We start from the raw sequence: 27,506 nt of genomic DNA on the forward strand, positions 1-27,506 counted from the left end.
TGGCTTCACGGAAAAAAGAGCCTTGCGAGGACCATGGCTTTTCGCTAATCACTGATGACGGAGCGCTTGAATATTTGGACAGATTCAAAAATCAAATTCCAAAAGTGTTCCACCCCTGTTACATTTCAAGAATCAAATTACGTTGTTCACCATTTTTTTGTTATTTTAATAATATAATATAATGTTTTATATAAATCTGAATATACAGTAGTTGTGATATTTTTATTTTTATATACAATTCGATAAATGTTTCCTTCGAACGCGATAGATATGTGTTTTCTTCTTTACCGTGAGAAATCGAACCGATGTCATCTTAACATTGATACCTATACCGTATTTATTAATAGTTTTCATGACGTAGTGGTATAAAATTCATTGAAGAACATAGATATTAGAATTCGTTTATATGGTTTTCATCGATATAATACATATCTCTTTCCGTTGCTATATCAAATGTCGTATCGTACCAAGCCAAACCATTACCAACCGAGGACCCGCTGCGAAGTGCGGATAACTAACTACTTAATTATAAAAAGTTGAGTTAATTACTGTTTTCGTCCATGTGGTTTGTCAAAAATCACTATTTCAGTCCATTAGTTTAAAAATTGCGATTTCAGTCCCTGTGGTTTCACTTTCGTAACCATTTCAGTCCACCTCGTAACCATTTCAGTCCCTGTACTTAACAGAATAAATGGATTGAAATGGTTACGAAAGTGAAACACAGGGACTGAAATGGTTACGAAAGTGAAACCACAGGGACTGAAATCGCAATTTTTAAACTAATGGACTGAAATAGTGATTTTTGACAAACCACATGGACGAAAACAGTAATTAACTCTAAAAAGTTGAACACAAATAACCAACCAATCCTATTGAAAAATCTAAACAATTTAAAAAAAAAATCCAGTTCACACCATTCAAAACTTATGGCCTCTCATGCATCCAACAATAGGGCTGTCTAAAAAGTTCGCATCTCGAAACTTGCTCGGATTTAGTTTGGAAAAAACTCGTTTAATATGGCTTGATTTGAAAGTGAGCCGGGCTCGGCTCGTTATTATTAGGACCCAGCTTTATCCGGCGTTTGGTGAAATTCCTGAATAACATTAATAAAACATTAAAACCCTAAATTCATACATCTTCCACAGGCCTCTTGTTCTCTGGCAGCAGCGACGCATTCACTATTCATCAACTTGTGCGTTTTCTCCCAATCTTCCACCATCTTTCATCGATTCTACTCATAAATTTAACATCATACATCTTCCTTTCACTTCAGGTTTACCGAAATCATCACTGTGTAGCAAATCGCACTCAATGGGTAAGATTTCATCTATTTACATCCCTTTGTAGATCTCAACTCCTTACTTCAAATCCATCATCTTATATTACTTCATGAGGTTGTAAGTTTATGTGGATTACTGAAATATCCCCCCAATTTTGTAGATAATATCCAGGAGGACATTCGTGCGTTGCAGCTTGATTCATCTGGTAGGTTTTATATAATTGGATTCATCTTATTTAATCGGAGTCAGTGTGTTTGTTGATTATTTGCTTTCTGCTCGGTAGGTTGATTTGGAAATATTGTGTACTTATGTATGTTTTTATACACGCATTTTTTTAAGTAGACATGTTTTAACACCTTCTTCGATCCATAGTTTGAAGTAGATAGGATTAATTGCCGGAATTTACAAGTTTTGGCCGAAATCTGGCCAGAATTTACAAGTTTTGGCCGGTATCGCTAGACTGCCATCAATTTTTGGCCGATTAGGACCGGATTTGACCACTGTTGACCGCCTAGCGATTAATTGGCGATTTAGATGAAAATTAATCAGTGAACCCTCGACCAGCGATTAATCGGAGGCTAGGCGCGATTTTTACAACCATGTTTAATTGGAATCAGTGTGTTTTGTTGATTATTTACGTTCTGCTCGGTAGGTTGATTTTTGTTGATTATTTACGTTCTGCTCGGTAGGTTGATTTGGAAAAATTGTGTATAGATGTGTGTGTGACATGTTTGTTGGTAAAAAATTGTATTAGTTTTGTGCTTTTTTTGAATTTAGTTAAAGAATTAGTTGTATAGTGGTACTGAAAATGTTGGAAGTTTAAAGGGAATTTGGAAATTTTGAAAATTGTGTGATGTTGTTAAATTCTTTTACTAAATGCTAGCTGAAGATAGTAACATGGTGCCTAATGAGAATGGTGGGGAGCCTGAAGAATTGGTAGTTCGTGATAATGTGGAAGAAGGTAAGAAGAATTGATCTACAATGTCTACATCATTAGTTGTTCTTGTATGGTTGTAGGAACACCACAAGACCAATAATTGACTTAAAACACTTTTAAAGTCAGAATAAACTATCAAAGAGCCCCCCCCCCCCCCCCCCAAAAAAAAAATAAAAAAAAATAAAAAAAAATAAAAAAATAACAATAATAATAAATTAATTAATAAAAACATGTTTTTCCTTCTAACTGTCAACCTCACATAAGTTGTTATTGTGTTTAGAGAGAACTATATTGTTCGTGTCTTTCTGCTATGACTGCAATGTACTGAGCTATTACTTTTGTGTGCGCAGATTTGAAGGACGAATCACACACAGAGGGGGATGCTGACTCCCAAACAATGCATTCGGAACCAAAAGATGTAGTTGAAGGTCATTCATTACCTGAAACCATGTCTATACCTCTCAACTGTTCAATTTTTTACTTTGTGATTGCTCAATAAAACATATATTTATTCCGATTGCAGTGAAAGAGCAAGTGACTTCTGCTCCAGAGCCTATTGAGGAGGAGGTGGAAAAGAACAAGAAACGCCATTTGAATGTGGTATTCATTGGTCATGTTGGTAGGTAGATCTTTATTTTTTTTTCTTGTATAAACTTTGTAATATCTAGTTTGTTATATGGTCACCATCTTAACCATTTAGGACAATATATATCTTAAGTCATTCTCATCGCTACTGTTTTATTGTATGATGAGCCACTTTTAGAGTAAAGCTACCTGAACATAATTCATCATCTGATACTTTTGTTTTGTCATATTGATTAAAGATGCTGGAAAGTCAACCATTGGAGGCCAGATACTCTACCTCAGTGGCCAAGTTGATGAACGAACAATTCAAAAGTATGAGAAAGAAGCCAAGGATAAGAGTAGAGAGAGCTGGTAAGCCATTTAACGTAAATTTGAACAAACTAATATAAAAGTTAGACAACGATCTTACTTTTTACGTTCACTTTTACTTCATGATAGGTACATGGCATACATTATGGATACCAATGCAGAGGAGAGGGTGAAGGTACTATGAATCTGCTTCTTTTATTTCTAGCCAAAATGTTTATTAAAATTTGTTAAATGTTAACTTTATTTCTGCTTGATTTTGATTTTCTCATTCTGGTTCATGCTTGACCTGTGTGTTACTTCAATGCCATATTGCTCATTGTAGGGTATTACAGTTGAAGTCGGGAGAGCACATTTCGAGACAGAAACTACACGATTTACTATATTGGATGCACCGGTAACTGTTTTTACCATGATACTCCTGTTGTAGTGAAATAGAAAGACTACAATACTATCTTTGTATGTGAATGTAAATTGATTTGTATATCTTTCAGGGACATAAAAGTTATGTACCTAATATGATCAGTGGCGCGTCTCAGGCTGATATAGGTGTACTGGTATGCATTCGTCTCAATACGTTTTTGAGATCCTGTATTGTGATAGCTTACTTACATGTTTGCTTTCTCTCTCAGGTTATATCTGCTCGAAAAGGTGAATTTGAAACGGGATATGAAAGAGGTGGGCAAACTCGTGAACATGTTCAACTTGCAAAGACTTTGGGTGTCTCTAAGCTGCTGGTTGTTGTAAATAAAATGGATGAGCCTACTGTTAACTGGTCAAAAGAGAGGTGCTTTAGCCAGTTTTTACATATTATCTTAATTCATAACAAAAATCTGATTCTTATTAACTGTAATGCTGTTTATTATCTTAGGTATGATGAAATTGAGTCAAAAATGGTTCCCTTTTTGAAGTCTTCAGGCTACAATGTCAAGAAAGGTAAAGTTGTATTACGTATATATATTTACGAATATTGCTGTTCTGTTAATGATCTTGTCTTCACATTTGTTTTCGTATTTAGATTTTTTTAGGTTCTACAAATCGTTATATGTTTTCTTTCAATTTTGGGAGGACATGGATATTTTTGAGAACTTATTGCATCACAGTGATTACCAATGCTAAAAAAAATCTGTTAAATATGCATAATAGTTAATCTGCTGTTGTTATATAATAGTCAAACCTTTGGAAAAGGTTTGAGATAAGATTTTGAGAGCCACAATGGTTGCATGCCAAAATAATAAACACACACATTATCGGGTTATCAAATGGTAAGTTTGTTTTTCTTAAGAGTTGATTAAATTTCTAGAACGTGCTTATGTTAAGAAGTTCCATAATGCTAGAGAATTGTATAGTTTTCATATAGCAAATTGTAGATGTCTTTAATTAGTTTTCTGTTATAGCTACTTGACTCTTGCCTAGTTAATTAAGTCGGAAATATTTCATCTCACTCTGACTTGATGGTCTCAGAGCTCTTGTTGCTTGAACCTTGCCTCTTTCCAGATCAAGTAAAACACTGCTTTTGCTCTTGTTTGTTTCTGCTTCTCTTTTGTGACTATTTGATAGTCTAGTGCCACCATTCATATTTACTGTTGCTCTTGTCGATATCCTGATTACACCAGATCCTAGTCCACTCCCAGAAGTTTCCATAAAATCTGCTGCAAAAGTGAACCGAAACCCTAAATCTATTGCGCGCCAGTTTCTTATTATATTATTCATCACCCACCCTTTGTCTGCTACTAACAAAAACACAACTGGTTCATTTAAGTTTTTCTGGAGAAAAGCCTAGCCATAGTTATTGATAGCGGCCATAGCGACCGCTATCGCGAATAGCGTGGCGAGGCGAGACATGGTCGCTATATGCTGTATAGCGCTGAATAGCGTGAGAATGGCGGATTCCGACGAAGACTTCCGGCCGGAAACCTGCAATTTCTGCCGGAAACCTGCAATTTCTGCCGGAAACTTGCTGGAAACTATGAAGAAGAAAAGAGCGGCTGCGTTTTTGTTTTTGTTGCTCCGGCCGGAAACCTGCAATTTCTGTCGCTGGGGAAACTTGCTGGAAACTATGAAGAAGAAGAAGAGAAGAGCGGCTGCTGCGTTTTTGTGCCTTTCTAGGGTTTAATAAGTTTATGGATTTTAACATTTAACCCCTCCATCTTTCATTAGGTTACATTTAGTAATTAAAACTTGTAAAAATTTACATAAAAGTGTAAAATTAGTTTGTGTATTTTAACATTTAACCCCCCCTATTTTCACTAGCTTACATTTGGTTCTTAAACTTATAAATTTATACATAAAAAGTATAAAACTAACGTTATATATAAAAGAAAGTTATGTAGATAGCTATATTTTATTTCTTAAATTTTTGACTACCTTATCGCTAAACACGAAATAGCGGGCGCTATTTCATCGCTATCGCTACGTAGCATATAGGTACGTTGTCGCTATTTGTCGCTATTCGCTATCGATAACTATGAGCCTAGCTGCCACCACTGTTCCGGTTGAACCACTAGTTTTCAGGATTTAAGTTCAGACTTGTTCGCACCATAACACTAACCCGCATTTGATCCTGTATTCCAAAGTTAGCCAAATTATCCAATTTGATCATCTTTGTTCAACTATGACTTGTTCGCACCATAACACTAACCCGCATTCGATCCTGTATTCCAAAGTTAGCCAATTTGATCATCTTTGTTCAACTATGACAAGAAAATGAAGCTTTGGTTCAAGATTTAAAGTTTGTTATTACCACTTGCTTCTTTGGAAAGGAAGATGTACCTAGATCTCAACATGAGCTTTTTTGGACAAGCTTTAATAGTCTAGTGCTACTATAAAAACTTGGATTTAACCATGTAGGTGAAAGGTTTTATATATTAATATACCCCATACAAAAACATTTTTGATCTACATGTCTAATTATAGGATTCAATAGTAATCTCTAAAATCTAAACCTTTCATCTGTTCTCTATGTTCCATCCTTTTCTAGATTCTCTAATATTAGTCAGCCCTATTATGATGATATATAATTGTTTTAGTTTGGGTCAAAACGGGTTTTAGTAAAAATGATTTCGAGGGTTTTAACAATTTTGATATTTTATCAAAAAAAACAAGTGCAAGAAACAAATTTCATGGAATCTGTCCCCCCCCCCCCCCCCCCCCCCCATACACACGAAAACATGCCCATGGAATCTATCGACTTAATATGGTGCTTTTCTTGATTATAAATTCAAGCATACATTCAAAATCACCAGTCTTAAAATCAAGGAACATGGCTCAGGTAATGGGTTTTACAACCGTCAACCGCCCAAATCTCTACACTACTACTATTTGAACTTAATACATCATCATCATCATACTCAGTAAATCCCACAAATAGCAAAGCTAAGGTAGGGTCTGAGGAGGGTAAGATGTAGACAACCTTACCCCTACCCCGTAGGAATAGAGAGGTTGCTTCCAGTGAGACCCCTGTGGTTTGATAGTAGTTTTGCATCAAGCCTTGGACATAAGACACATAACACTCGGCAACATACGGGACAAAGGCCGATTAGTGCATGTACCCCTTGTCTTTCGGCTATCAACGCCACCACATGGCTTAACTAATATTTAATACACACATGGCTTAATTTCGAAAGCAAGTGTCGTTAAAAAAAGTTGGGAAGACGAGTTTTTTGACTGTACAACCTCTACGAAAACCGATACATGCCTCTGGTTTGAAATTTACTTTGACAATAGTCGGTGACGGTGATTTAGAACTGTATCTAGTGGCACGGAGAATGGAAGAAGTTTTCGTTGGGTGATTTAGGAGTGTATATATTTTCATTTTTACCACCTGAGTTTTGCAGATTTTCGGATACTAAATAAATTTGGTGATAATCTTTCAATGGTTGCAGACATTCATTTTCTTCCAATATCTGGTCTTCAAGGTGCCAACATGCAAACAAGATTGGACAAAAAGGTATGTCCGTGGTGGAATGGTCCATGTCTGTTTGAAGCCCTTGACGCTATGGAGGTTCCTCCACGGGATCCAAACGGTCCCTTTAGGTATCACTTCCAGTTTTTGTTTCTCTTAAACTACTTACGTCACTGAAACGAATTTTAATTTATTATCTAACTTAATTAATATTTAATTACCAGGATGCCTATTATTGACAAGTTCAAAGACATGGGGACCGTTGTTATGGGAAAAGTAGAATCTGGTAGTATACGCGAGGGAAACAATCTGCTTATTATGCCAAACAAGGTGCGTTTTCGAGGACTTATGAAAACTTTTTGTTTCTGAACACCAATCTCTAAACAATTGTATATTCAGGTTCAAGTGAAAGTCCTTGCCATATTTTGTGATGAGGACAAAGTTAGGACTGCTGGCCCTGGTGAGAATCTAAGAGTTCGATTATCTGGGATTGAAGAAGAAGACATACTTTCGGGTTTTGTTCTTTCCACCATTGGTATGTTTTCTTACTTAGATCAATACTAACACATAACTACCGACATTTTACCCTTGTCTTTTTTTTTTTTTTTTTTTTTTTTATGCAGAAAAACCAATACCGGCAGTTAATGAGTTTGTCGCTCAGTTGCATATTCTTGAATTGCTGGATAACGTATGGAGCTAAAATAGCTTTAATCTTTGATTTGTATTATGCTTCATTAGCTATTTTTTTGAAATATATATTTTTCTGTTTTAGGCTATTTTCACTGCTGGTTACAAGGCTGTATTGCACATTCATTCTGTTGTGGAGGAGTGCGAGATTATTGAGCTGATGCAGCAAATTGATCCTAAAACCAGGAAACCTATGAAAAAGAAGGTGCTCTTTGTGAAAAACGGTGCTGTCGTTATATGTCGCATTCAGGTTAGTATTTCTCATCATTTATTGTTACATTCTTTTGTTGCTTATTTCACGGGTAAATTCTGATACATGTTTGGGTGACTGGAAACATTTATTTTTGTCCAAATCTTTAGATTATAATAAGTAGTTATTGTGTCAGCATTTTAATTACAGTTTTCTATTATTATCTATTGCAAATAATCTACATTTTCAAAATGATTTTGAGTTGCACTTCTGGTGACATTTTATCCGTGTGACCCTTTCTTGAACTGTTTTCTTATTTGCTAGAATTTTCCCATTTTGTTGAAACAAATGGTTCGAATTTGCAACAATATTTAATCCCCCACTCGTATACGTGCTTGTGTTGCTTTTCCTATCATTATTTCTATTTACCAGTCATAAAAAAACTAGGAAATTCTTATGTTCGGTATTTGAATATCTTCCTCAGGTGTCTAATCTGATATGCATCGAGAAATTCTCAGATTTTCAACAGCTTGGGCGGTTTACACTCCGCACAGAAGGTAAATGCGAAACTAATTTGTGTAATCTTGTATCTATCTCCCACCGACCATAGAAATTTAATAAAAAAGTGATGCATCCTTGTCATACAGGAAAAACAGTTGCAATTGGAAAAGTGACCGATCTTCGTGCATAAACAATTTTGGGAGAAATGGTAAATGTTGAAGATCGACTTAAAACCTTAAATCAAAACGACAACTGTTTTAAATGATTGTGGTGCAGGAAAGCCCGTGAGAAGGTAATTGGGAGCAGAGTTGAGATGTGAAAGGGGTTGATGATAGTTTTTGAATTTCTAGTGATTTGATGCTGAATTATATGAGTGATAGCATAAATTACAAATCAGATGCTTTAGTAATGAATGGCATGATGATGATGCTGTGGTCTTTTACCCGATGCTTTGCATCCTGTTATCTACGACATTGTAATCCTCATTTGATCATGCTATAGTTATGTGTTGTGTGACGGTTTTATGCCTGCTATTGGAACCTTCGTAAATCACATGTTTTGTTGTTTTGGTACTTTTTTTTCTTAAATTAAAGACAAGGTCTTCACCGTTTGTCAACCAGTAACATCTTTTACCATCATTAAAAACCTTAAATGTATGTAAAAAACTGAAAGGTTATATATATATATATATAGAGGGCTAGGATCACATGAGAAGTAGTAGGCTATTTGAGAAACTTGAGAAGAAATCTGGATCACACTTTTTTCCTAAGCAAAAAACACAAAAAAATAGGAAAAAACGCAAATAATTTTTATTTTTTTTATTTTGGAAAAATCGCAACTTTTTCTATTAGTTTTTTTTGAATTTATACATATGTGTATAATGTTAATCTTTCAACTATACATGTGTTTATATTGTCAATTATACATTTTAAACATGTATATACATACATGTTTAAAATTGAAAAATAAAAATCTATGATTGAGGTGAATGCTTAATATTTAACATTAGTATTTAGGGTTTAGCATTAGTATTTATGGTTTATCTTTAGGGTTTAGCATTAGTATTTAGGGTTTATCTTTAGGGTTTGGCATTAGTTTTTAGCTTTAGGGTTTAGGGTTTACCTTTAGGGTTTAGCATTAGTTTTTAGCTTTAGGGTTTAGGGTTTACCTTTAGGGTTTAGGGTTTAGCATTAGGGTTTAGATTTAGGGTTTAGCTTTAGCTTTAGGGTTTAGCTTTAGGTTTTGGGTTTAGCATTAGGGTTTTACTTTAGGGTTTAAGGTTTAGTTTTTAGGTTTTAGCATACAGAGTTTTGGTTATTGTTCAATGAGCCGGTTCCAATGCCGCTATAATGATCTCAATCAACATTCATTTGTCCCGGTTTCCTACATTTCTTAGGTTAAGGATATACATTTTTCATAATATACACATATGTATAGTTATAAGATTGACAATATACACATGTATAATTAAAAGATTAACATTATACGTTATAAGATAGTCAATATACACATATGTATAGTTAAAAGATTAACATTATACACATATGTATAAATCCAAAAAAAAAAAAAAACCTAACAGAAAAAGCTGCGATTTTTCCAAAAAAATAAATAAATAAAAGAGAAAAATGCCCAGATAGTCCCTGTGGTTTCGCCTTTTTTCACCTATAGTCCCCAACTTTCTAAAACTACCTGAATAGTCCCCAAGTTTTTATTTTTTGTTCCCGGATAGTCTCTGGGTCTAACTTCAGTTTGTTTTCTCTGTTAAGAGGGTGTGAAATGACCAATTTACCCTTTCCTTAAAAAGGGCAAACCACAGGGACTAGAGCAGAAACATTATCATCTTTCACCATTAAAAATCTTCTTTCTCTTCTCTGTGTTTTCTCCGGCGAACAACACCCACTTCAGCTCACCCTATTTCACCTCTGATTACCCCATCATTAATCACCTCCGGCGACCACCTCTCCACTGTCAAACCTCCGATCGACCACCACCATCCTCGATTAAATCTCACCCTCATTTACAACAATCATTACCGACCACCATACGCTATTCACCTCCGATTACCACCTCTTCACTGTCAAACCTCCGATCGACCCACCACCCACCCCTCCCACTCCATCTTCCCCACTCTAAACCACCCAACACCATCTCCACCTTTCACCACCACCATCACCACCATGATTATACCTATGGCAATGAGATGTAAACCCCAATGAGAATGAACAGAATCAACCCTTTTCCTCCTCACCAGACTTCTAAACCCCAATTTTGCACCCCCCATTAGCCCCCTGATTCGACTCAGCAACAAACCCAGGAATCAAACAATCAGAATATGGATTTTTTACACAGGTAATGGTTTTTCTGGGCTGAATGAGATGCTATTCACTACCTGTTTAACAAACTCACCTCAAACCCAACAGAAATCAACTACGTCCCTGTTTTCAACACCCATTTGAACCCAATGATAAGCTTTAACAATTTCAGGAAAAAAAAATCATGTAAATTGTGCATAGACATAAAAAAATTTGAGCTTTCATACCTTGATTCTTGAGTCGACTGAAAATTAGAGAAAACTATAAACTTTGGTATTAATCAGGGATCGCAATGGTGTTCACTTGATCGTTGTGAAATACAGTGAGTATGGGGGTCGCCGGCCGATGTCGGCTCTGGTGGGGATCGGACGGAGATGAAGAAAAAGATGTCGGCTCTGCTCACCACCGCCTCAAGTTTTGGAGATTTTCCACAGTGGTGGTTCAATGTATGTATGTATGTGTTCGGTTTTAAATTGAATTGTCTGATGTATGTATGCATATGTATGCAGGCTTTAAATTGAAATTGTCTCTCAATTACATATGTATGTACTGGGTTGAGTTGATGGGGTAAGATTGGAGGTGGGTTGGGTAAAGAAGATGATAATGGTGAGATAAGGTTTGGGGTGATGAAGATGATGACAGTGGGACCTATTTAAATATTTCTTTTAATATTAAAAATTAAAAAAATTTATTAGTAAGGGTATTTTTGCAATTTCACACCCATCTAACATTAAAAACTAACCCAGTTACGTGCAAGGGACTATCCGAGAACAAATTTGCAAAACTTGGGGACTATTCAGGTAGTTTTAGAAAGTTGGGGACTATAGGTAAAAAAAGGCGAAACCACAGGGACTATCTGGGCATTTTTCTCTAAATAAAATTTGTGTTTTTTACTCTTTTTTTTTTGCATTTTTTGCATTTTTTGCTTAGGGAAAATGTGTGATTCAGATTTCTTCTCAAGTTTCTCAAATACGGTGCTTTTCTCTTAGGATCCCTACCATATATATATATATTTTTAATATAAATACTACCTAAGTTAAAATTACCATTTAAAATTATCGTTGTTTTCCACAAACTTTCTTTGATCATTCGTAAAATTACAAAATAAATGTTTTAGTATTAAATCGAAAAAACTTTATTTAGAAATGCTAACTTGAGCTCAATTAGTCTTAGGGGCTGTTTGACAACATCTGAATGGTTAAGTGCTGAACCGGTAAGAGGTCTAAACCATTAAGAGCCAATATAATGCTTAACCGTTTAGAGGCAATTGTCTGGCCATTTCAGATTAGAGGTCTTAACCATTCAGACTTAGTATAATGTTTAACCATTTAGAGGCAAATGTCTGAACCAATCAGACATCTGTTCGTGAAACAAACAGTCTGAACTATTAAACGTTAAAGCAGTAAGAGGTCTGAACCATTAAAAGCCTCATTAAGAGGTAAACAAAATGTCTCTATTTATGTCATCACTAGAGGAAAATAGGATGGTTGAATGTCGGTATGATATCTTGGATTGAACACTACTTTTAACCTTGTAGACCAAAAAATAGCTACCTTTCAAAAAAAAGAAAAAAAAGAGACTGCCTATCAATTATCAAGAATTCCTTGTAGACCGAAAAATAACTACCTTTCAAAAAAAAAAAAAAAAAAATCAAGAATTTCTTTCAATTATCAAGAATTTGAATTCGTGTCAAGTAATCGGATACGAATTTATAATTTTAAGTTCGATTCAAAATTCAAATTAATAACATACATATTTATTATTTACTAGGTTTTTACCCGGGATTGCTTCCCGGGCTCGGGAAACTTAGTTATTTCAATTATTACTTGTTATTAATACAACCTCATTACATCAAGCATCACATTGGATTCAACAACAATGTCTTCACATCTCCGGATTAGATCATAAACCCATATTATAGGTCAAACAAAAGCACAACAGGACCACATGAATAACATCATTTCCAATTTCACATCAATGCACTTACATGATCGGGTGATTTGGGATTTTGTAAAAATGTTTGTTCTTGTACTTCTTAAGAAAATTATATAGAATTCAAGAAAACAAAACAATGACTTAAAGAACTATAATTTAACACCAAATGTGATCCACCAAACAGATGTTGACCAAAAGTCAACCAGTTGTTGACCAGAAGTCAAATAGTTGTTGACCAAAAGTGAAACAGATGCTCAACCAGATTGACTGTCTTCTTATATTTTAGGACTGTTTTCCTCTTCAAAACACTGTTCAACCTAACATGGGTTTCTATGAACTTTTGACCTAAAGTCAAACAGATGTTTAAACCAGTATTTCAGTTATTCAAACGTCTGTTGAATACTAAATGAGATGTTGACCAAAAGTCAATCAGATGTTGACCAAAAGTGAAACGGAGTATACTGTCTTTAGTTCACATCTCCACATTGTTTCCGTTCGACATGGACCTAATAATTTACATGTACATATATAGTTTTAGAATCGCAACTTCAAAACTAAACAAACAAGTCTAGTATCAGTTTCGAAAAGCAAACAACTACAACCCAAAAACTTGGTTCAATGTATCCTTCTGCATTTGCCTACTTCAACCAACGAACATTCATCCGAACATAAAAAGCTTTTTACCTTTCACAAAGTTAAGTGTAAATGCTTCACCTGCAGCCATGCCTTTATCTCTCACAAACTTTCTCATTCCTTGCAGATAATATCTTGGTTGACCTCGAGATGAACCTATAGCAGATTGAATATTCCAAATATCACCTGCCACTTCCACAATCTTCAAACCCATCTTACGATTCAGTCCAAGATCTTCAGCCTGTTTTTTAAAAAGGCGCTGTAACAAACAACAAACAATTCAATAAACAAAGAATTAACATATGTTTAAAATTTGACTAAAGTATTATATATTAGTAAACTCGTCATCACAAACTTTCAAAATGACCGTCCACACGGAAAGAAATAGGTACGATCTGATTATCTTCATTCACAACAACCACACCACCTTCATTGACATTATCGATGTCCTGTACAGCTTCAGTATCTGAACTCAAGACAATCTCTTCTATCACCTTTTCTTTAACAAGAACACAAACCTCCGGTGGAAGCACTAAATCACAGGTAGCACAATTGAAAACCGTGATATGAAAAGTCTGAAGATCTATCATCTGAAAGACAATGAGATGATCAGCAGTTAATGACAACTCATCCTTTATCTCCTTCCATCCAGTAATTATGTAAAGTTCATTGTTGATATCTTCCACCCCTACAGGCCAGTTCTTGTTTTCAGATCCTTTAATAAGAACCGGATATGAAGGAATAGTGTTTAACATCTTGTGATGAACAAAAGAACGATTAATACTCTACAATCAGAATAAAACACATTATATTGTACATTAGTAAAAATATATCAGAAAATTAAGTAAACAAATAAAAAACAACAATTAAACAATTGTATCTCCCAAAAAATTACATGATGAATAATATTCGAAGTTACATACCACATAATCTTCGTTACCAGATGGTTTGGAGTAAAACTCTTCACAAGGAGCAAGAGCAATGTCTTGATAAAAATACAATATTCTGAAACTTTCTAATGCTTCTTCATAATGAAATATCAACCATGAATCTGAAGGTATTTTCAAACTGTCTACCAACTGACACCAACCATTATAGAAATAATATCTGCCATTGCTTAGAAGATATATCTTGACTTTAAAAACATTTCCAGTTATGGTCTGGATCTTTGTATTTCCAATTGGATAATTAAACTGTTGAATCCAATTTTGATACTGTTTTGGCAAAATCTAAGCATAAATAAAAGAAACACTTTTATTGCTAAATATCATACCAAAAAAAATTAAAATTAAGTGTTAAACTAAGATCGGATAAAATTACTAACTAAACATTTCCTTTTCCTGTCTTCAAGGTAACACGGAAATCCATAAATCATTCTCACGTAAAACTGTAACAGTATCAATCATATAGAATCAAAATCAATAACATTAATAAACAAATGAATACAATCCAGTAAAAATCAGAAATTTATATTATACTTCAGAATAACATAGTTACATGAACAACTTTATAAACAACTTTACAAATAAACGTGACAATACATTAGTAAAGGTTGAAATTTTATACCATACATCAGAATTACATCAACAACTTTATAAATAACTTTAAAAATACAAATGAGAATACAACAGTAAAGATCGAAATTTTATATCATAAATAAGAATAAGATAAATACATGAGCAAAGTGAAATCCAATAAAATCAACAATGGATAAGACAAATGGTAGATACACGAAATGCAGATAAGTTTTTTAGAATCATATATGTCTATCATGACATGCATAATAACTACATATTAATCAGATATAAAAAAAATTAGGACTCTCAGAAATTTTTCCAGTATAAGCCGCAACAATGAACGCAATCATAACCAACAATGGATTGTAAAAAAAAAGAGATACATGAATACACCACCGTCGATTACAACTTCTTCATTAAAATAACAAGAACCATAATCGGCTATGGAATTTAAAACTAAAAGAATAAACATGAAAAAATACAAAACAAATCAGATTATTTAACAATAACTTTATTATTATACAAGATGATATTGATGAAGATCGGAAGAAATTGAAGAAGATGAGATAGTTTCTTGGAGAAAGTGTAGAAAGAAACGTGGAGAGAGAAACGAACCGAGATTTTGTGAGGATCTTTAAAAAGTTAGAAGTTTAAAAATATCCCATGTAACCGGGTCGGATCATCCCATTTAGTTTTTTGTCAAAATCTGTTTGAGTTTTGGTCAACATCTCATTTAGTATTCAACAGAAATTTGAATAAGTCAATCAGTGGTTTGAATATCTGTTTGACTTTTAGTCAACAGTTGGATGGAAACCCATGTTAGATTGAATAGTGTTTTGAACAGATGTTTAAACATCTGTTAAGACTTAAACATATGTTGGGGCTTAAACAAATGTTTGGCGTTCTATATAAGTTGTTTGGACTTAAATAGATGTTTGGCCAAAAACAGATATTTGGCAATAAAGATATGTTTGGCCTTAAACAAATGTTTGCCCATAAAGAGATATTTGGCCTGAAACCAAACATCTGCTTAAGGTCAACATCTGTTTCACTATACGCCAACATTTGTTTGACTTTTGGTCAACATCTGTTAACATATAAACACTGTTAACATAAATTAAAAATAATTAGCTAATAGAGGGCACACAATTAGCATCTTAAATCATCAAGACCCTTAACAATTTGACCATATGATTTAATCGTGTGTTTTATCTTAGATGGGACAACTCGAAAAGAAAATTCACTAAAAGTATAACACATTAAACGGGTAAAAAAAAGCTCAAAGTATATTTTACTGCAAATCAGGATTAACAAAAAATGCCAACAGTTAAGTCAACCATGTTTCTTTCACATTTGACTTTCAATGTCAAATCAGTTACTTACCAAATTCACAAATACATAAAATCTATTATATAACCGCAAACATTAACACACCTAATAATCTTAACTCTGCTATAAACTGTAAAACACACACCCAAATATCACATTTCTCTTGTAGTATTAAAGAATTCACACCAATTCAACGAAAATTACAAAAATACACATTCTTATACAATAACTTTCCAATACAGACATCCCTATTCAACCTTCAACAAAGTAGTCAGGCTCGTTTCCATCAATGATGTCTATATTGTGAATCTTTATTGCCTCATCAATAATTCCCTGACTTGCCCTTTGAATTGTAATTCAAAGTGCAAGGAATCCGTGTCATCCTCATCCCTGCACAGTGTAAGATCAAGGAGATCTTGCAGATCTTCAACACCCAGGCCCAGTGCTTGTTCCCTTGATATTTTCTTAACCTGACCACTGGATTTGATCAGAGTCAATATGTGGGTCTGTTTGTCATATATCCACTTTAGTATTTTTGAATCCAGTGGGTTTCTTGGGAGAGGTTTTATTGATGATGAGTTTGGAGATGGTGGCCTGGAAATGACTGGCTGAGCAGTATTTGTAGTTTGTGTCAATTCAAGTTTTTCTCCTATCATCTGCTTAAGGCCTATTTTTACAATGTAATCCCCTGCTGCTTTATCTGCTGTTGTTTCTGCATCCATCTGCTTTTTTTTGTGTTTGGTAAAGGATGGCAGCAGGTGGAGCAGTGGATCTCCTGATTTTTAGCTTTTGTGGCTTAGCTGCAACCACAGCTTCAGGGTAGACATGCTTTTGTGGAACATTAGGATTTTTCTTTCTTAATTCTTCTAGTTTTTTGTAAGAGGCGAACACTTTATCCTATTTCCACCTTGACACTTGGTTCTTTGACCCAACATTAGCTGTTATTAAATCTTCTTTCATTTTCTTTAGCTGCAGAGTCCTTTTTGGTACATTTTTCTTAAACTTTGCCCAGATAGGAGGAGTCTGCTTCACCTTGTTTTTTATCATATCTTGAATTCTGGTTGTTTCACTTTCTAGCTCACTGATGGTCCATTCTTTGTACTGGCACCTATCTCCATTGTATGTTTTGTAAGCCATGATTTTATCAAGATAATTTTTCCTCAAGGTTTCATCAGCTCTTTCTGATAAATTTTGACAGAGATCTTTTGAAAACTGCTCCAAAGTTTTGACTTGGGTAAGCAGATATTGGTAGTATGTTTGAATCTCTCTGTCAGATTTTCCTTCAGTATTTCTTTTGGAGATATCCTCTTCTTGTTGAGCCTTTAACTTCAAGTATTCTTCAATGTTATTAGGCCTTGGATATCCTTGAACAGAAGGCAAGTTCCTTTTAGCAGGGTCATCTTCAGAGTAGAAGGATATGATCTCCTCTCTAACTACTGCAAGATCTAATGGATACTGGACTTCTGCAGGAAAAATGGCAGTGTTTAAATTTGAGACTTGTGCTGAAGAGAGTGGTACAGGATTGGGAATGGTAACAAGGGACAGTGGTTGTGTGGATGTTTGTGGTGGTGAAGGGTCATCATTCAGAATTATCCTTCTCCTTTTAGGTTTTGGAGAGGTTTGTGGCGTTTTTGTGGTTGAGTGGTGGTGATTTGAGTGGTAGATGGTTGACTAACAGTTGTTGAAACAACTGGTGTTTCAACCATTGTTTCCATTACAACAGATGATGTGTCACCTGAAGTCTTCTGCTTTTTGGCAGGTGGTGTTGGTGGTAATGAGGATGTTTTTGGTGGTGATGTGATTTTTGGTGGTGGTGGTAAGGCAGTGGATGTAGTGTGTGTTGAAGTGGTAGTGGTGGCAGTTGTTTGGGTAAAAGATGTTGAAACCACTGAAGTACCAAGAGCTGTTGATACACCAGGTGTTTTAACATCTGTTGGTTTGGAAGGTTGATGAGTAGAGCTTTTGGAAGTTTGGGGAGTGTGTTTTGTAGGTCTGGATGGTATCGATTTGGGTGGGCTGACTTTTCTAGTGGGCTCAGAAACACCCTGCTCATCGTACCCATAAAAACTCTTTTCTCCTGTTCCCACCTTGCTTTATCCTTTGCCTCCATATCCCTTTTTACCCTTGCTTTTGCATCAGCAATGGCATTTGTGGTTACATCAACCTTTTTAGTACCATCTGGCTTAGGGATGTCTGCAAGCATACTTGAATTATCTGGTGCAATGTACAGACCATCTTCATATCCCTTTTTCTTCAACTGTTTCATTTTCTCCCTCTTTTTGGCATCAGTTGGTGGTGGGTTGTCGATAAAGATGATAGAGGGAGGACCAGTGCCAGTGGTGTTCAGCAAGTGAGCCTTAATGGCTTTTATATCTGTCTGGGTGTCTTTGAACCTAGCTTCCATGATATTTCTGATCTTTTGAACCTGTATTTCATGTTGCTGATCAGCATATGCCCATTGTTGGTGAAGCAGAGGTTGAAATAAACTCCAAAGCTCAGTGGGAGTAGGAGCAGATGATGGAGCAGATGTTGTATCTCGTGCAGCAGTGAGTGTTGCCTTTTGTGCTTGTAACAACTGTTGCAGCATTGACTTAATATCTGCAACAGATTTGTCGAATTTGTCAACCCTCTCCGTCAATTCCTTGTACATTAAACCATAACCCAAGTTAATGGGATCATCTGATTTCCCACTGGCAGTGGTTGTATCAGCAGTTGACTTAGGGAAAGTTTCACAAAAGTCATCCACAGATGCCCCTTTTTCTTGGTACTGGGAACTTCTTTCCTCAGCAATTGACATCCTTTTAATAGAACCAGTGGTGGAAACAAAGACACCAGCGGATATGACAGTTGCTGGAGAGGAAATTGCCTTCAAGGAAGTCTTATTGATGAACCAACTGGCCAGGTGTAGATCAGTGGATCCAACACGTGTAGTTGCTGCTCCACTTGAACTACTGACAGGAAGTACTTGTACTTCCTGTAGTGTAACCTCCTCAGTTGTTGGTGGGTTAGCAATGATTGAGACACCAGACCCAGTCACTTGTTGAGGTATATTCTCATTAACAGGTGTTTGAGAACAACTGGTTTGTGTCTGGGCTAAATCAACTGCATCCAACAAAATTTTTGTTTGTGGGGGAATTTGAGAAGTGAGGATAGGTGTTGTAACACCCCAGTGTTTCAATGTCACGGCCCTAGTCCCGGTTTGACCCGGTCCAGAGCCGCGGGACAGGAACCCCGTGGTATTTAATTTAGGCGACAGCGGAAGTCTTTAATACAGGATCTAAAAATGCTCGTTTATTTTATTACATAATTTAGGGATAAAACCCTGTAATTTACAATAAAGTGATTTCACTGGGAAATCTTTATTTCACAAAACATGTTTCTTTATTTATTTATATTGAGCCACTTCCTTAAGCTTGTAGTGCTTCACGGCACTTTTCCTGGATCACATCAGATCACCTGAAACATGTTTGAAAAAGGTTTTGTCAGCGGGGAAATACTGAGTGAATCATTCTTTTGTCTAAAACGATGTATTGTTATAATTTACAGTATTAAGAGCGATTACAATGTTTTTACATGTCAACCATATACCCACGGTATTTGTCACTCGACCACCCATTGGCTATCTCGTTGTCAAATGGTGTCTGTGACTATGGTCATGTCACCCCTTGGCTAACCTGTTGTCCAATGGTGACGGATAACAAGTAATGTATACAAAACCCCACATACCGGCTGTAATGAAGACTACAAAGACTTAATCCCTGTAATTATAACTTCGAAAACAAACATGATTTTGAAAGCAAGTTTGGTAAAAAGAGAATGACTCACATTGCAGATTTATGCGGGCGGAGTTTAATCTACTGATTAGCCTGTTTAACCTAATTTAAATAACAATGCACACGAACTGGGTTAGTAACTAATACAGCATTTACGACAATTCACGAGATTAAACCCTCACAACAAATGACAAAGTGCGATACTTAAACATCCATCAAATTAACAACGAATGACAAAGTATAAACCCAATTTTGAGCAGCACTTAAACATTCGTTGGATAGTTTCAATCGATCGGACGTTGAATCGTAATAGCGATCGAGTTAATACCCGGTATCGTAGCAGCACCTCGCTATTATGAAATTATAGCTTTAACAGTGAGAATTTGTTTATAATTGAAAGTGTTTCGATAACAGAATGAAAGCTCTTGAGCTAGGCTATTTATAGCCTGAATTTGGGTTTTACGCGGCCCGCGTAAACCCTTAGTTAAATCTTACGCGGCCCGCGTGGCCGCCTAGTCTACGTATAGGCTACATGGGTCATGGGTTAGGGTTGACAGATGGGTTATACGTGGCCCGGATGCTTATCCGGATGAATTTCAAGTTGACGCGGCCCGCGTAAGGACATGCTTAACCTTTACGCGGCCCGCCTGAAGACCAATTTTCTAGATTTCTTGGTTTTTGATATGGATTAGGGTTTCAGGGGTCCGAGTTTATATTTACGGGTTATTTTGGGATCATTTTTGAAGGTCCTTACATCCTCCCCACCTTAATTAAAATCTCATCCTCGAGATTTATTGAAATAAATATGGATATTTGTGCTTCATTTCTGATTCCAGCTCCCAGGTGTATTCGGGTCCTCTTTTCGAATCCCATTTGACTTTGACCAGCACCAGCCGTTTATGTTTAAGAAACTTGATCTTTCTATCTTCTATCTGCAGTGGTTTCTCCACAAATTTCAACTTTTCATTTACCTCTATCTCTGGAAGAGGTACTACCAGGGATTCGTCCGATAGACATTTCTTGAGGTTGGATACATGAAATACATCATGTACTCTAGCTAATTCTTCTGGTAGTTGTACACGATAAGCAACTGGTCCTATTCGTTGAATTACTGGAAATGGTCCTACGTACCTTGGACTCAGCTTTCCTTTCTTACCGAATCGTACGACTCCTTTCCAAGGAGAAACTTTCAAGAGTACCTTGTCTCCAACTTGAAACTCTAGTGGCTTGCGTCGATTATCTGCATAGCTTTTCTGACGATCTCGAGCCGTTTTCAGTCTTTCCTTGATTTGAGTTATCTTGTCAGTGGTTTCTTGCACAATTTCAGGACCTGATAACTGACTTTCTCCTATTTCTGCCCAACAAACTGGAATTCTACACTTACATCCATATAGTGCTTCAAATGGGGCAGCTTCAATGCTTGAATGATAACTATTGTTATAGGAGAATTCAATTAAGGGTAAGTGGTTATCCCAGTTACCACCAAAATCAATTACACATGCTCGGAGCATGTCTTCTAGAGTTTGTATCGTCCTTTCACTTTGTCCGTCTGTTTGTGGATGATATGCAGTACTTAAATTTAGTCGGGTTCCCATTGCTTCCTGAAAACTAGTCCAGAAATGAGAAGTGAAACGACTATCTATATCCGATACAATGGAGAGCGGAACTCCATGTAAGGATACTACTTCGTCTACGTACAACTTTGCTAACCTTTCCATGCTAAAGGTTTCTTTCATGGGTAGAAAATGAGCTGATTTGGTTAATCGGTCTACAATTACCCAAATCGCATCATTACCTTTTCTAGTTTTGGGTAACTTAGTAACAAAGTCCATTGTTATGAGTTCCCATTTCCATACAGGTATCTCTAACTGTTGTAGTAGTCCCAAAGGTTTCTGATGTTCTGCCTTTACTTGCAAACAAGTAAGACACTTAGATACATATTTAGCTATGTCCTTTTTCATTCCTATCCACCAGAAATCATTTCTTAAATCTTGGTACATCTTATTGTTTCCTGGATGCATGGCATACTTGGATTTATGAGCTTCTTCTAAAATCTTATCTCTTAATTCTCCTTGCTTAGGTACCCAAATTCTTTTCTTGTGGAATCTCCAAATTCCATCATCTCCTTGCTCTAACTCTTTTATTCGTCCTTTCATTCCTTCAGCATCATCTTTGATTGCTGTTTCTTGAATTTTCTTTAATTGTTCCATTAAATCAAATTGCAGATTTAATCTAAGAGCACGGATTTGCTTTTGTTTTTCATGATACTTACGACTTAGAGCATCAGCGACTATGTTTACTTTTCCTTCGTGATATTGGATATCACAGTCGTAGTCACTCAGGATTTCCATCCATCTTCTTTGCCTCATATTCAACTCTTTCTGCCCAAATATATATTTTAGACTTTTATGATCTGTATAAACAGTAAACTTACTTCCATACAAATAATGTCTCCAGATCTTAAGGGCAAAAATTATAGCTCCTAATTCTAAGTCATGAGTCGTATAATTTTCCTCGTGCTTCTTCAATTGCCTGGAGGCATACGCAATTACTTTCTTGCATTGCATTAGCACACATCCTAATCCTAATTTTGAAGCATCACAATATACTTCAAAATATTCAGTTCCTTCTGGCAAGGCTAAAATTGGAGCATTTGTTAACCTTTGCTTTAAAATTTTAAAAGCTTCTTCTTGTCTAGTTCCCCATTCAAACTTAACTGCTTTACAGGTTAGCTTAGTCAAGGGTACAACTATCTTAGAAAAATCCTTAATAAATCGTCTATAGTATCCAGCTAAACCTAGAAAGCTTCTAATTTCCATAGCTGTTTGCGGAACCTTCCATTTGGTGATTGCCTCTATTTTAGAAGGATCTACGTGAATACCTTCATGATTTACCATATGCCCTAAAAATTGCACTTCTTGCAGCCAGAATTCACACTTAGAGAATTTGGCGTAAAGCTTTTCCTTTGTTAACAAAGTTAAGAGTGCATGCAGGTGCTCACAATGTTCTTCCTGACTTTTGGAATAAATAAGTATATCGTCAATGAAGACAATTACGAATTTATCCAAGTATGGTTTACAAATCCGATTCATCATGTCCATGAATGCTGCAGGAGCATTTGTTAGTCCGAAGGGCATGACTGTAAACTCATAATGACCATACCTAGTTCTGAAAGCAGTTTTAGGTATGTCTTCCTCTTGTACTTTCAACTGATGATATTCGGAGCGTAAGTCTATCTTAGAAAAATACCTAGCTCCCTGGAGTTGAATAAAAAGATCGTCAATCCTAGGTAATGGGTATCAATTCTTAATTGTAACCTTATTCAGTGTCCTATAATCGATACACATTCTCATCGATCCATCTTTCTTTTTTACAAACAATACGGGTGCTCCCCAAGGGGATGAACTAGGTTGTATAAATCCTTTGCTTAGTAATTCATCTAACTGCTTTTTCAATTCTAGCATTTCAGTGGGTGCTAGCCGGTAAGGTGCTTTGGCTATTGGTATAGTTCCAGGAATTAGATGGATCCTAAACTCTATTTCCCTATCGGGTGGTAACCCGGGTAATTCTTCTGGGAATACATCGGAATATTCTGAGACTACTAGGATTTCCTTAAGTTCCTTACTTTTTGTGTTAATGATTACTGAAATCATGTACACTACTTCTTCTTTTCTTGAATAATTAGCCAACTTCATTACTGAAATGAATTTCAGTGGCTTTCGAGGTTTATCTCCTGTGATTGAAATTACTTCTCCTGTAGGTGTATGGATTTCTACGGAATTTTTATCACAGAGAATTCTAGCATGGTTGGTTACTAACCAATCCATTCCTAAGACCACATCGAATCCGGCTAACTTCATAGGTAACAGGTTTGCAGAAAATTTATGTCCTAGTAGTTCTATCTTTCCTTCTCGCAAGACCTTATCTATTTTTACAGAATTTCCATCTGCCGTTTCGACTGTAAAAATCTGCCTAAGATTGGTCAAGGTTAAATTAAGAGCTTGGCAGAATGAAGTATTGATAAAACTTTGGTTTGCACTAGAGTCAAATAATACTTTTGCATACACGTTGTGAACTAGGAACGTACCAGCTATTACATCAGGAATGGGTTCTGCTTCTTGAGTGGTCAGCTGGAATGCTCTGGCATTCTTTTTAGTAGTTCCGTCGGTCGTCTTAGCTTGTTGTCTGCTGGTTTGACCAGTTTGGGACATTCGGTTATGAAATGCCCGATTTCTCCACAGTTATAGCAGACCCTGATCTTTTTCCTAAAATCTTCCTCACGATGTCCTATAGCTTTGCAAAACTTACAGGTTTCATTGCATTTTCCAAAATGTTTCTTTCTGCAATTCCTGCAGAAAGGCGGAGTGGAAGATTGCCCGATTCCTCTTTTCTTGAACCTGCTATTATTACCCATACGAAATCCTTGGGTAATTTTCTGAGCCAATTCCTTCTTCCGATTTTCTTCTTTTGTACGTACCGGTTCGTCAGTTAGGGTGTTAGCTAATTCCACCGCATCGTCTATAGTGTGAGGTCTCGCAGCTTTAACGATATTACGGATTTTGCCAATAATCCCCAAATATAACGGGAAATAAGCACCGGTTCTGGCGAAGCCAGGGTTGGTACCACTCTCGCATATTCAAAGAATGTTGAAGTATATCCTCGACAGTCTACACCCACCATACGATGGCTCAGGAACTTATTTGCCATTTGTTCCTTTTCATACTCGGGACAGAATTTTCTTTCCATTAGCTGCTTAAATTCTTCCCAATTCATGGCATATGCCATATTTCTTCCTTTTGCTTGAAGTACCGTATTCCACCATTCTAATGCCCCTTCTTTGAAAAGATGTGACGCATACATAACCTTGTCGTCTTCAGCACATTTACTTATCATAATTACTGCTTCGGTCTTCTCCAACCAACGCAGTGTCGCAGTTGCCCCTTCATTGCCTGCAAATTCAGCTGGTTTACAAGCAAGAAATTCTTTGTAAGTGCAACCAGGCGTTGCAGCTTTCATTTTCTTAAGAAGTGGGGCCTGCCGTGGATCATTGTTGTGACAACTACCACTTTTTGGTAACTTTCTCACACTTAAAGTACTCATTTTTAGTTACACTTTTATGTGTTTTGAACACCCGAACTGCATATTTCATGACATACACTTAGAATACTCATGGAATACTTATTATTGATGCACATGATTCATTTATATTGAGTACATTTGAAACAATTTAAACAATGCATCGAAACAACTAGAATAGTACCTAGTAAACTAGTGTTCTGGCGAAAACGCAGGATTCGCAGAAACCATCTAAATGACATCTTTAGGACTCAGACGAAAGTCCAACATCTAATATACATTGAACCCTAACTAGGAATGCAAGGGTTTGGTTTAAAACCTTCCCGAAGTCCAATAACACTAAAAACTGCCCAAAAAGCACTAAAAGCGACAATTTCAACACTTTTCGGCAGAAATTCTGCAGAAATCAGCTTTTTAATATTTTTGCAACATGTAAAAGTGCTCTTTAATAGAATTCATATGAGGATACCTTTGGGTATCATCCGAACCAATAACTACATCAATTCATACAACTTACACAAGCTTAGCGTTCAAATAACGACTAACGGAAACAACTCGAAACGATTATCTGAACAATATCAAATCTTTTTTTAATGACCATCTAATGTTATTGGGATCACGTTGGACTAGTAATGGTCACTTAACACATTTAAAACACTTGGACACTTAACCATCTAAGCTTTCCTAACCATTTTCTACAAAAACTAACACATGAAACACTTAGAAAAAAATTCACAACAAAACCCCTTATGTGGGACCCCCATTTCAACTAGTCTCCACAAATATCTTGGTTTTTACCTTTACTTGTAAGTGGTTAAACCAAGTGGACAAGTTGGTGAATTTGGTGAAGACTTATAACAATTAGTTACCATAATCAACAAAGCACATTTCCTTACTTTTCACCATCTTTTACACACACTTAAGGATCCTCTCAACATTCATATATTAACCAAGAACACCATCAAAAACCTTCATCTTTTTCACACTTCCTTGATGATAAAAAAATGGAGCTTGATGATACTTAAGGTGATCTAAAGATACTACAAGAAGAAGCAAGCTTTTCATTCCGTTCCATAGTCTCCAAACATCAAGATCACCAATTTTTCTTTTCTTTAATCATCATCAAGATCATCCCTAGCCATTAGTGCTAGAAGTAAGCTTCTAAAATCCAGTTTTCATACTTATTTATGTATTATTTGTTTAAAGAACATGTAATAAACTAAATAATCATACAAAATAATATGAAAATACAAAGAAGCAAAATAATATTCATGATATAAAAGTTTGTTTATGTTGTGATTTAAGGATGATTACTTGCATATTTGATCTAGTTTTGATGATTAGCATATGAATAACTTGTTAGATGATGTTTAAAAACATAATCTAACAAGTGTACATGAAAATGTTTAAGGGTTTTGTTAAACATAAATGTTTAGATGGATGATCATTATCTTGGATTTTGTTAAAGTATATAAGGTTTTTCACTACAAACAATACTTTTACAAAGTTATAAAAAGAAACATACAAGATGGGTTTTTATAAAAAGTTGGTTAAAACTAGAAGTAAAGCATGGATTTTGAACTAGTTAACTTATGATATGATCATACCAAAACCCTACATGTTATTGATTTCATCTTGTTAAAGATTTTGGAATAAATCTCATATGTTTTTATTAAGAATAACATGAGAAGATTATTGGTGATTTTTATAAGAAAAAGATATGTTTTATTAAACATGGCTAAGCATATATTCCAAAGGAAATATGGCCATTTAAAAATCATGTGTTATAAAAACTACCATTTTTGACAAAATCTTTTGTGACAACTCGAGTTCCCAAGATTCCATCTTCGCACTATTACACGTTAATTGTTTAGATTGTTTGTTTACACGACTGGTTTGTTTCACAACTGTACATGTTTGTAATACGTTGAATCATATTGTGTTTGATTGGAGTATTTGAAGTGCAACATAACTGTATTGATTGATATATGTTTGTATGGTTATATGGGTAATATATGTGTATGTATAATGTTGTGAATGTGGAATCCTCTAGCCGAATGTAACATTTGTGCTTGTAATCATTATGAACAGTTCAATTATCAATAAAACAATGTTATTTTATCCCAATGATTGTTTGATTTTGTTTTACATTTTTCGTATTTTAACTTTTGTTCAATTTCAAACTCTACATCGCCTTCTAGAGAATTATACGCAAACTAGTACATAAACGTACTCAGTTTAATGCGACAAATACTCCGGAACATTAACATATACTCAACATACCTTAAATAACCTTTACATAACTTAGAAATAAGTTTTGAAGGCTTTGGTATGGCAAAAACAAGTTAATTCGCTTACAGGGACTAAACTTGACAAACTGCGAAAGTATGCCAATTTAAACTGTAACGAACATTCCGGAACATGTCCATAAGTTAAACATACCATAAATATCCTTTACATAGCTTAGAAATAGGCTTTGGGGGGTTTGGTATGCTAAAACAAACTTTTGGATCATTCAGGGGCTAAAAGTGTCAAAAAGTG

At 35.6% G+C, this 27,506-nt stretch overlaps 1 protein-coding gene across 4 annotated transcripts; it reads left to right on the forward strand.

Annotated features, from left to right (window-relative positions):
- The first annotated feature begins 1,044 nt into the window (after positions 1–1,044).
- On the forward strand, positions 1,045–8,942 carry LOC110923304 (eukaryotic peptide chain release factor GTP-binding subunit ERF3A). Of its 4 annotated transcripts, XM_022167436.2 has the most exons (20): positions 1,045–1,192; positions 1,274–1,315; positions 1,441–1,485; positions 2,164–2,241; positions 2,568–2,645; positions 2,741–2,836; positions 3,042–3,153; positions 3,241–3,286; positions 3,434–3,505; positions 3,603–3,665; positions 3,741–3,895; positions 3,980–4,044; positions 6,993–7,143; positions 7,237–7,342; positions 7,412–7,547; positions 7,636–7,700; positions 7,785–7,949; positions 8,374–8,446; positions 8,537–8,598; positions 8,667–8,942. In XM_022167436.2, the coding sequence occupies exons 2-19, from the start codon at positions 1,312–1,314 to the stop codon at positions 8,578–8,580; spliced, it is 1,554 nt and encodes a 517-aa protein (XP_022023128.1). In that variant the 5' UTR covers positions 1,045–1,192; positions 1,274–1,311; the 3' UTR covers positions 8,581–8,598; positions 8,667–8,942. The 4 variants fall into 4 exon arrangements, with proteins under 4 accessions (XP_022023128.1, XP_035838760.1, XP_035838758.1 ...); XM_035982867.1 differs by lacking the exon at positions 2,164–2,241; XM_035982865.1 differs by having other exon boundaries at positions 1,089–1,315.
- The last annotated feature ends 18,564 nt before the right edge of the window (positions 8,943–27,506 follow it).

Source organism: Helianthus annuus, chromosome 14 (assembly GCF_002127325.2).
Source record: "Helianthus annuus cultivar XRQ/B chromosome 14, HanXRQr2.0-SUNRISE, whole genome shotgun sequence".
NCBI classification, from domain to species: Eukaryota; Viridiplantae; Streptophyta; class Magnoliopsida; order Asterales; family Asteraceae; genus Helianthus; species Helianthus annuus.

Excerpts from the sequence above, each read along its gene's own strand:
- LOC110923304 (XM_022167436.2), top strand. Across the intron at positions 3,666-3,740 it reads AGGCTGATATAGGTGTACTG|GTTATATCTGCTCGAAAAGG; the intron begins GTATGCATTCGT and ends TTTCTCTCTCAG. Across the intron at positions 7,343-7,411 it reads TGCTTATTATGCCAAACAAG|GTTCAAGTGAAAGTCCTTGC; the intron begins GTGCGTTTTCGA and ends TTGTATATTCAG.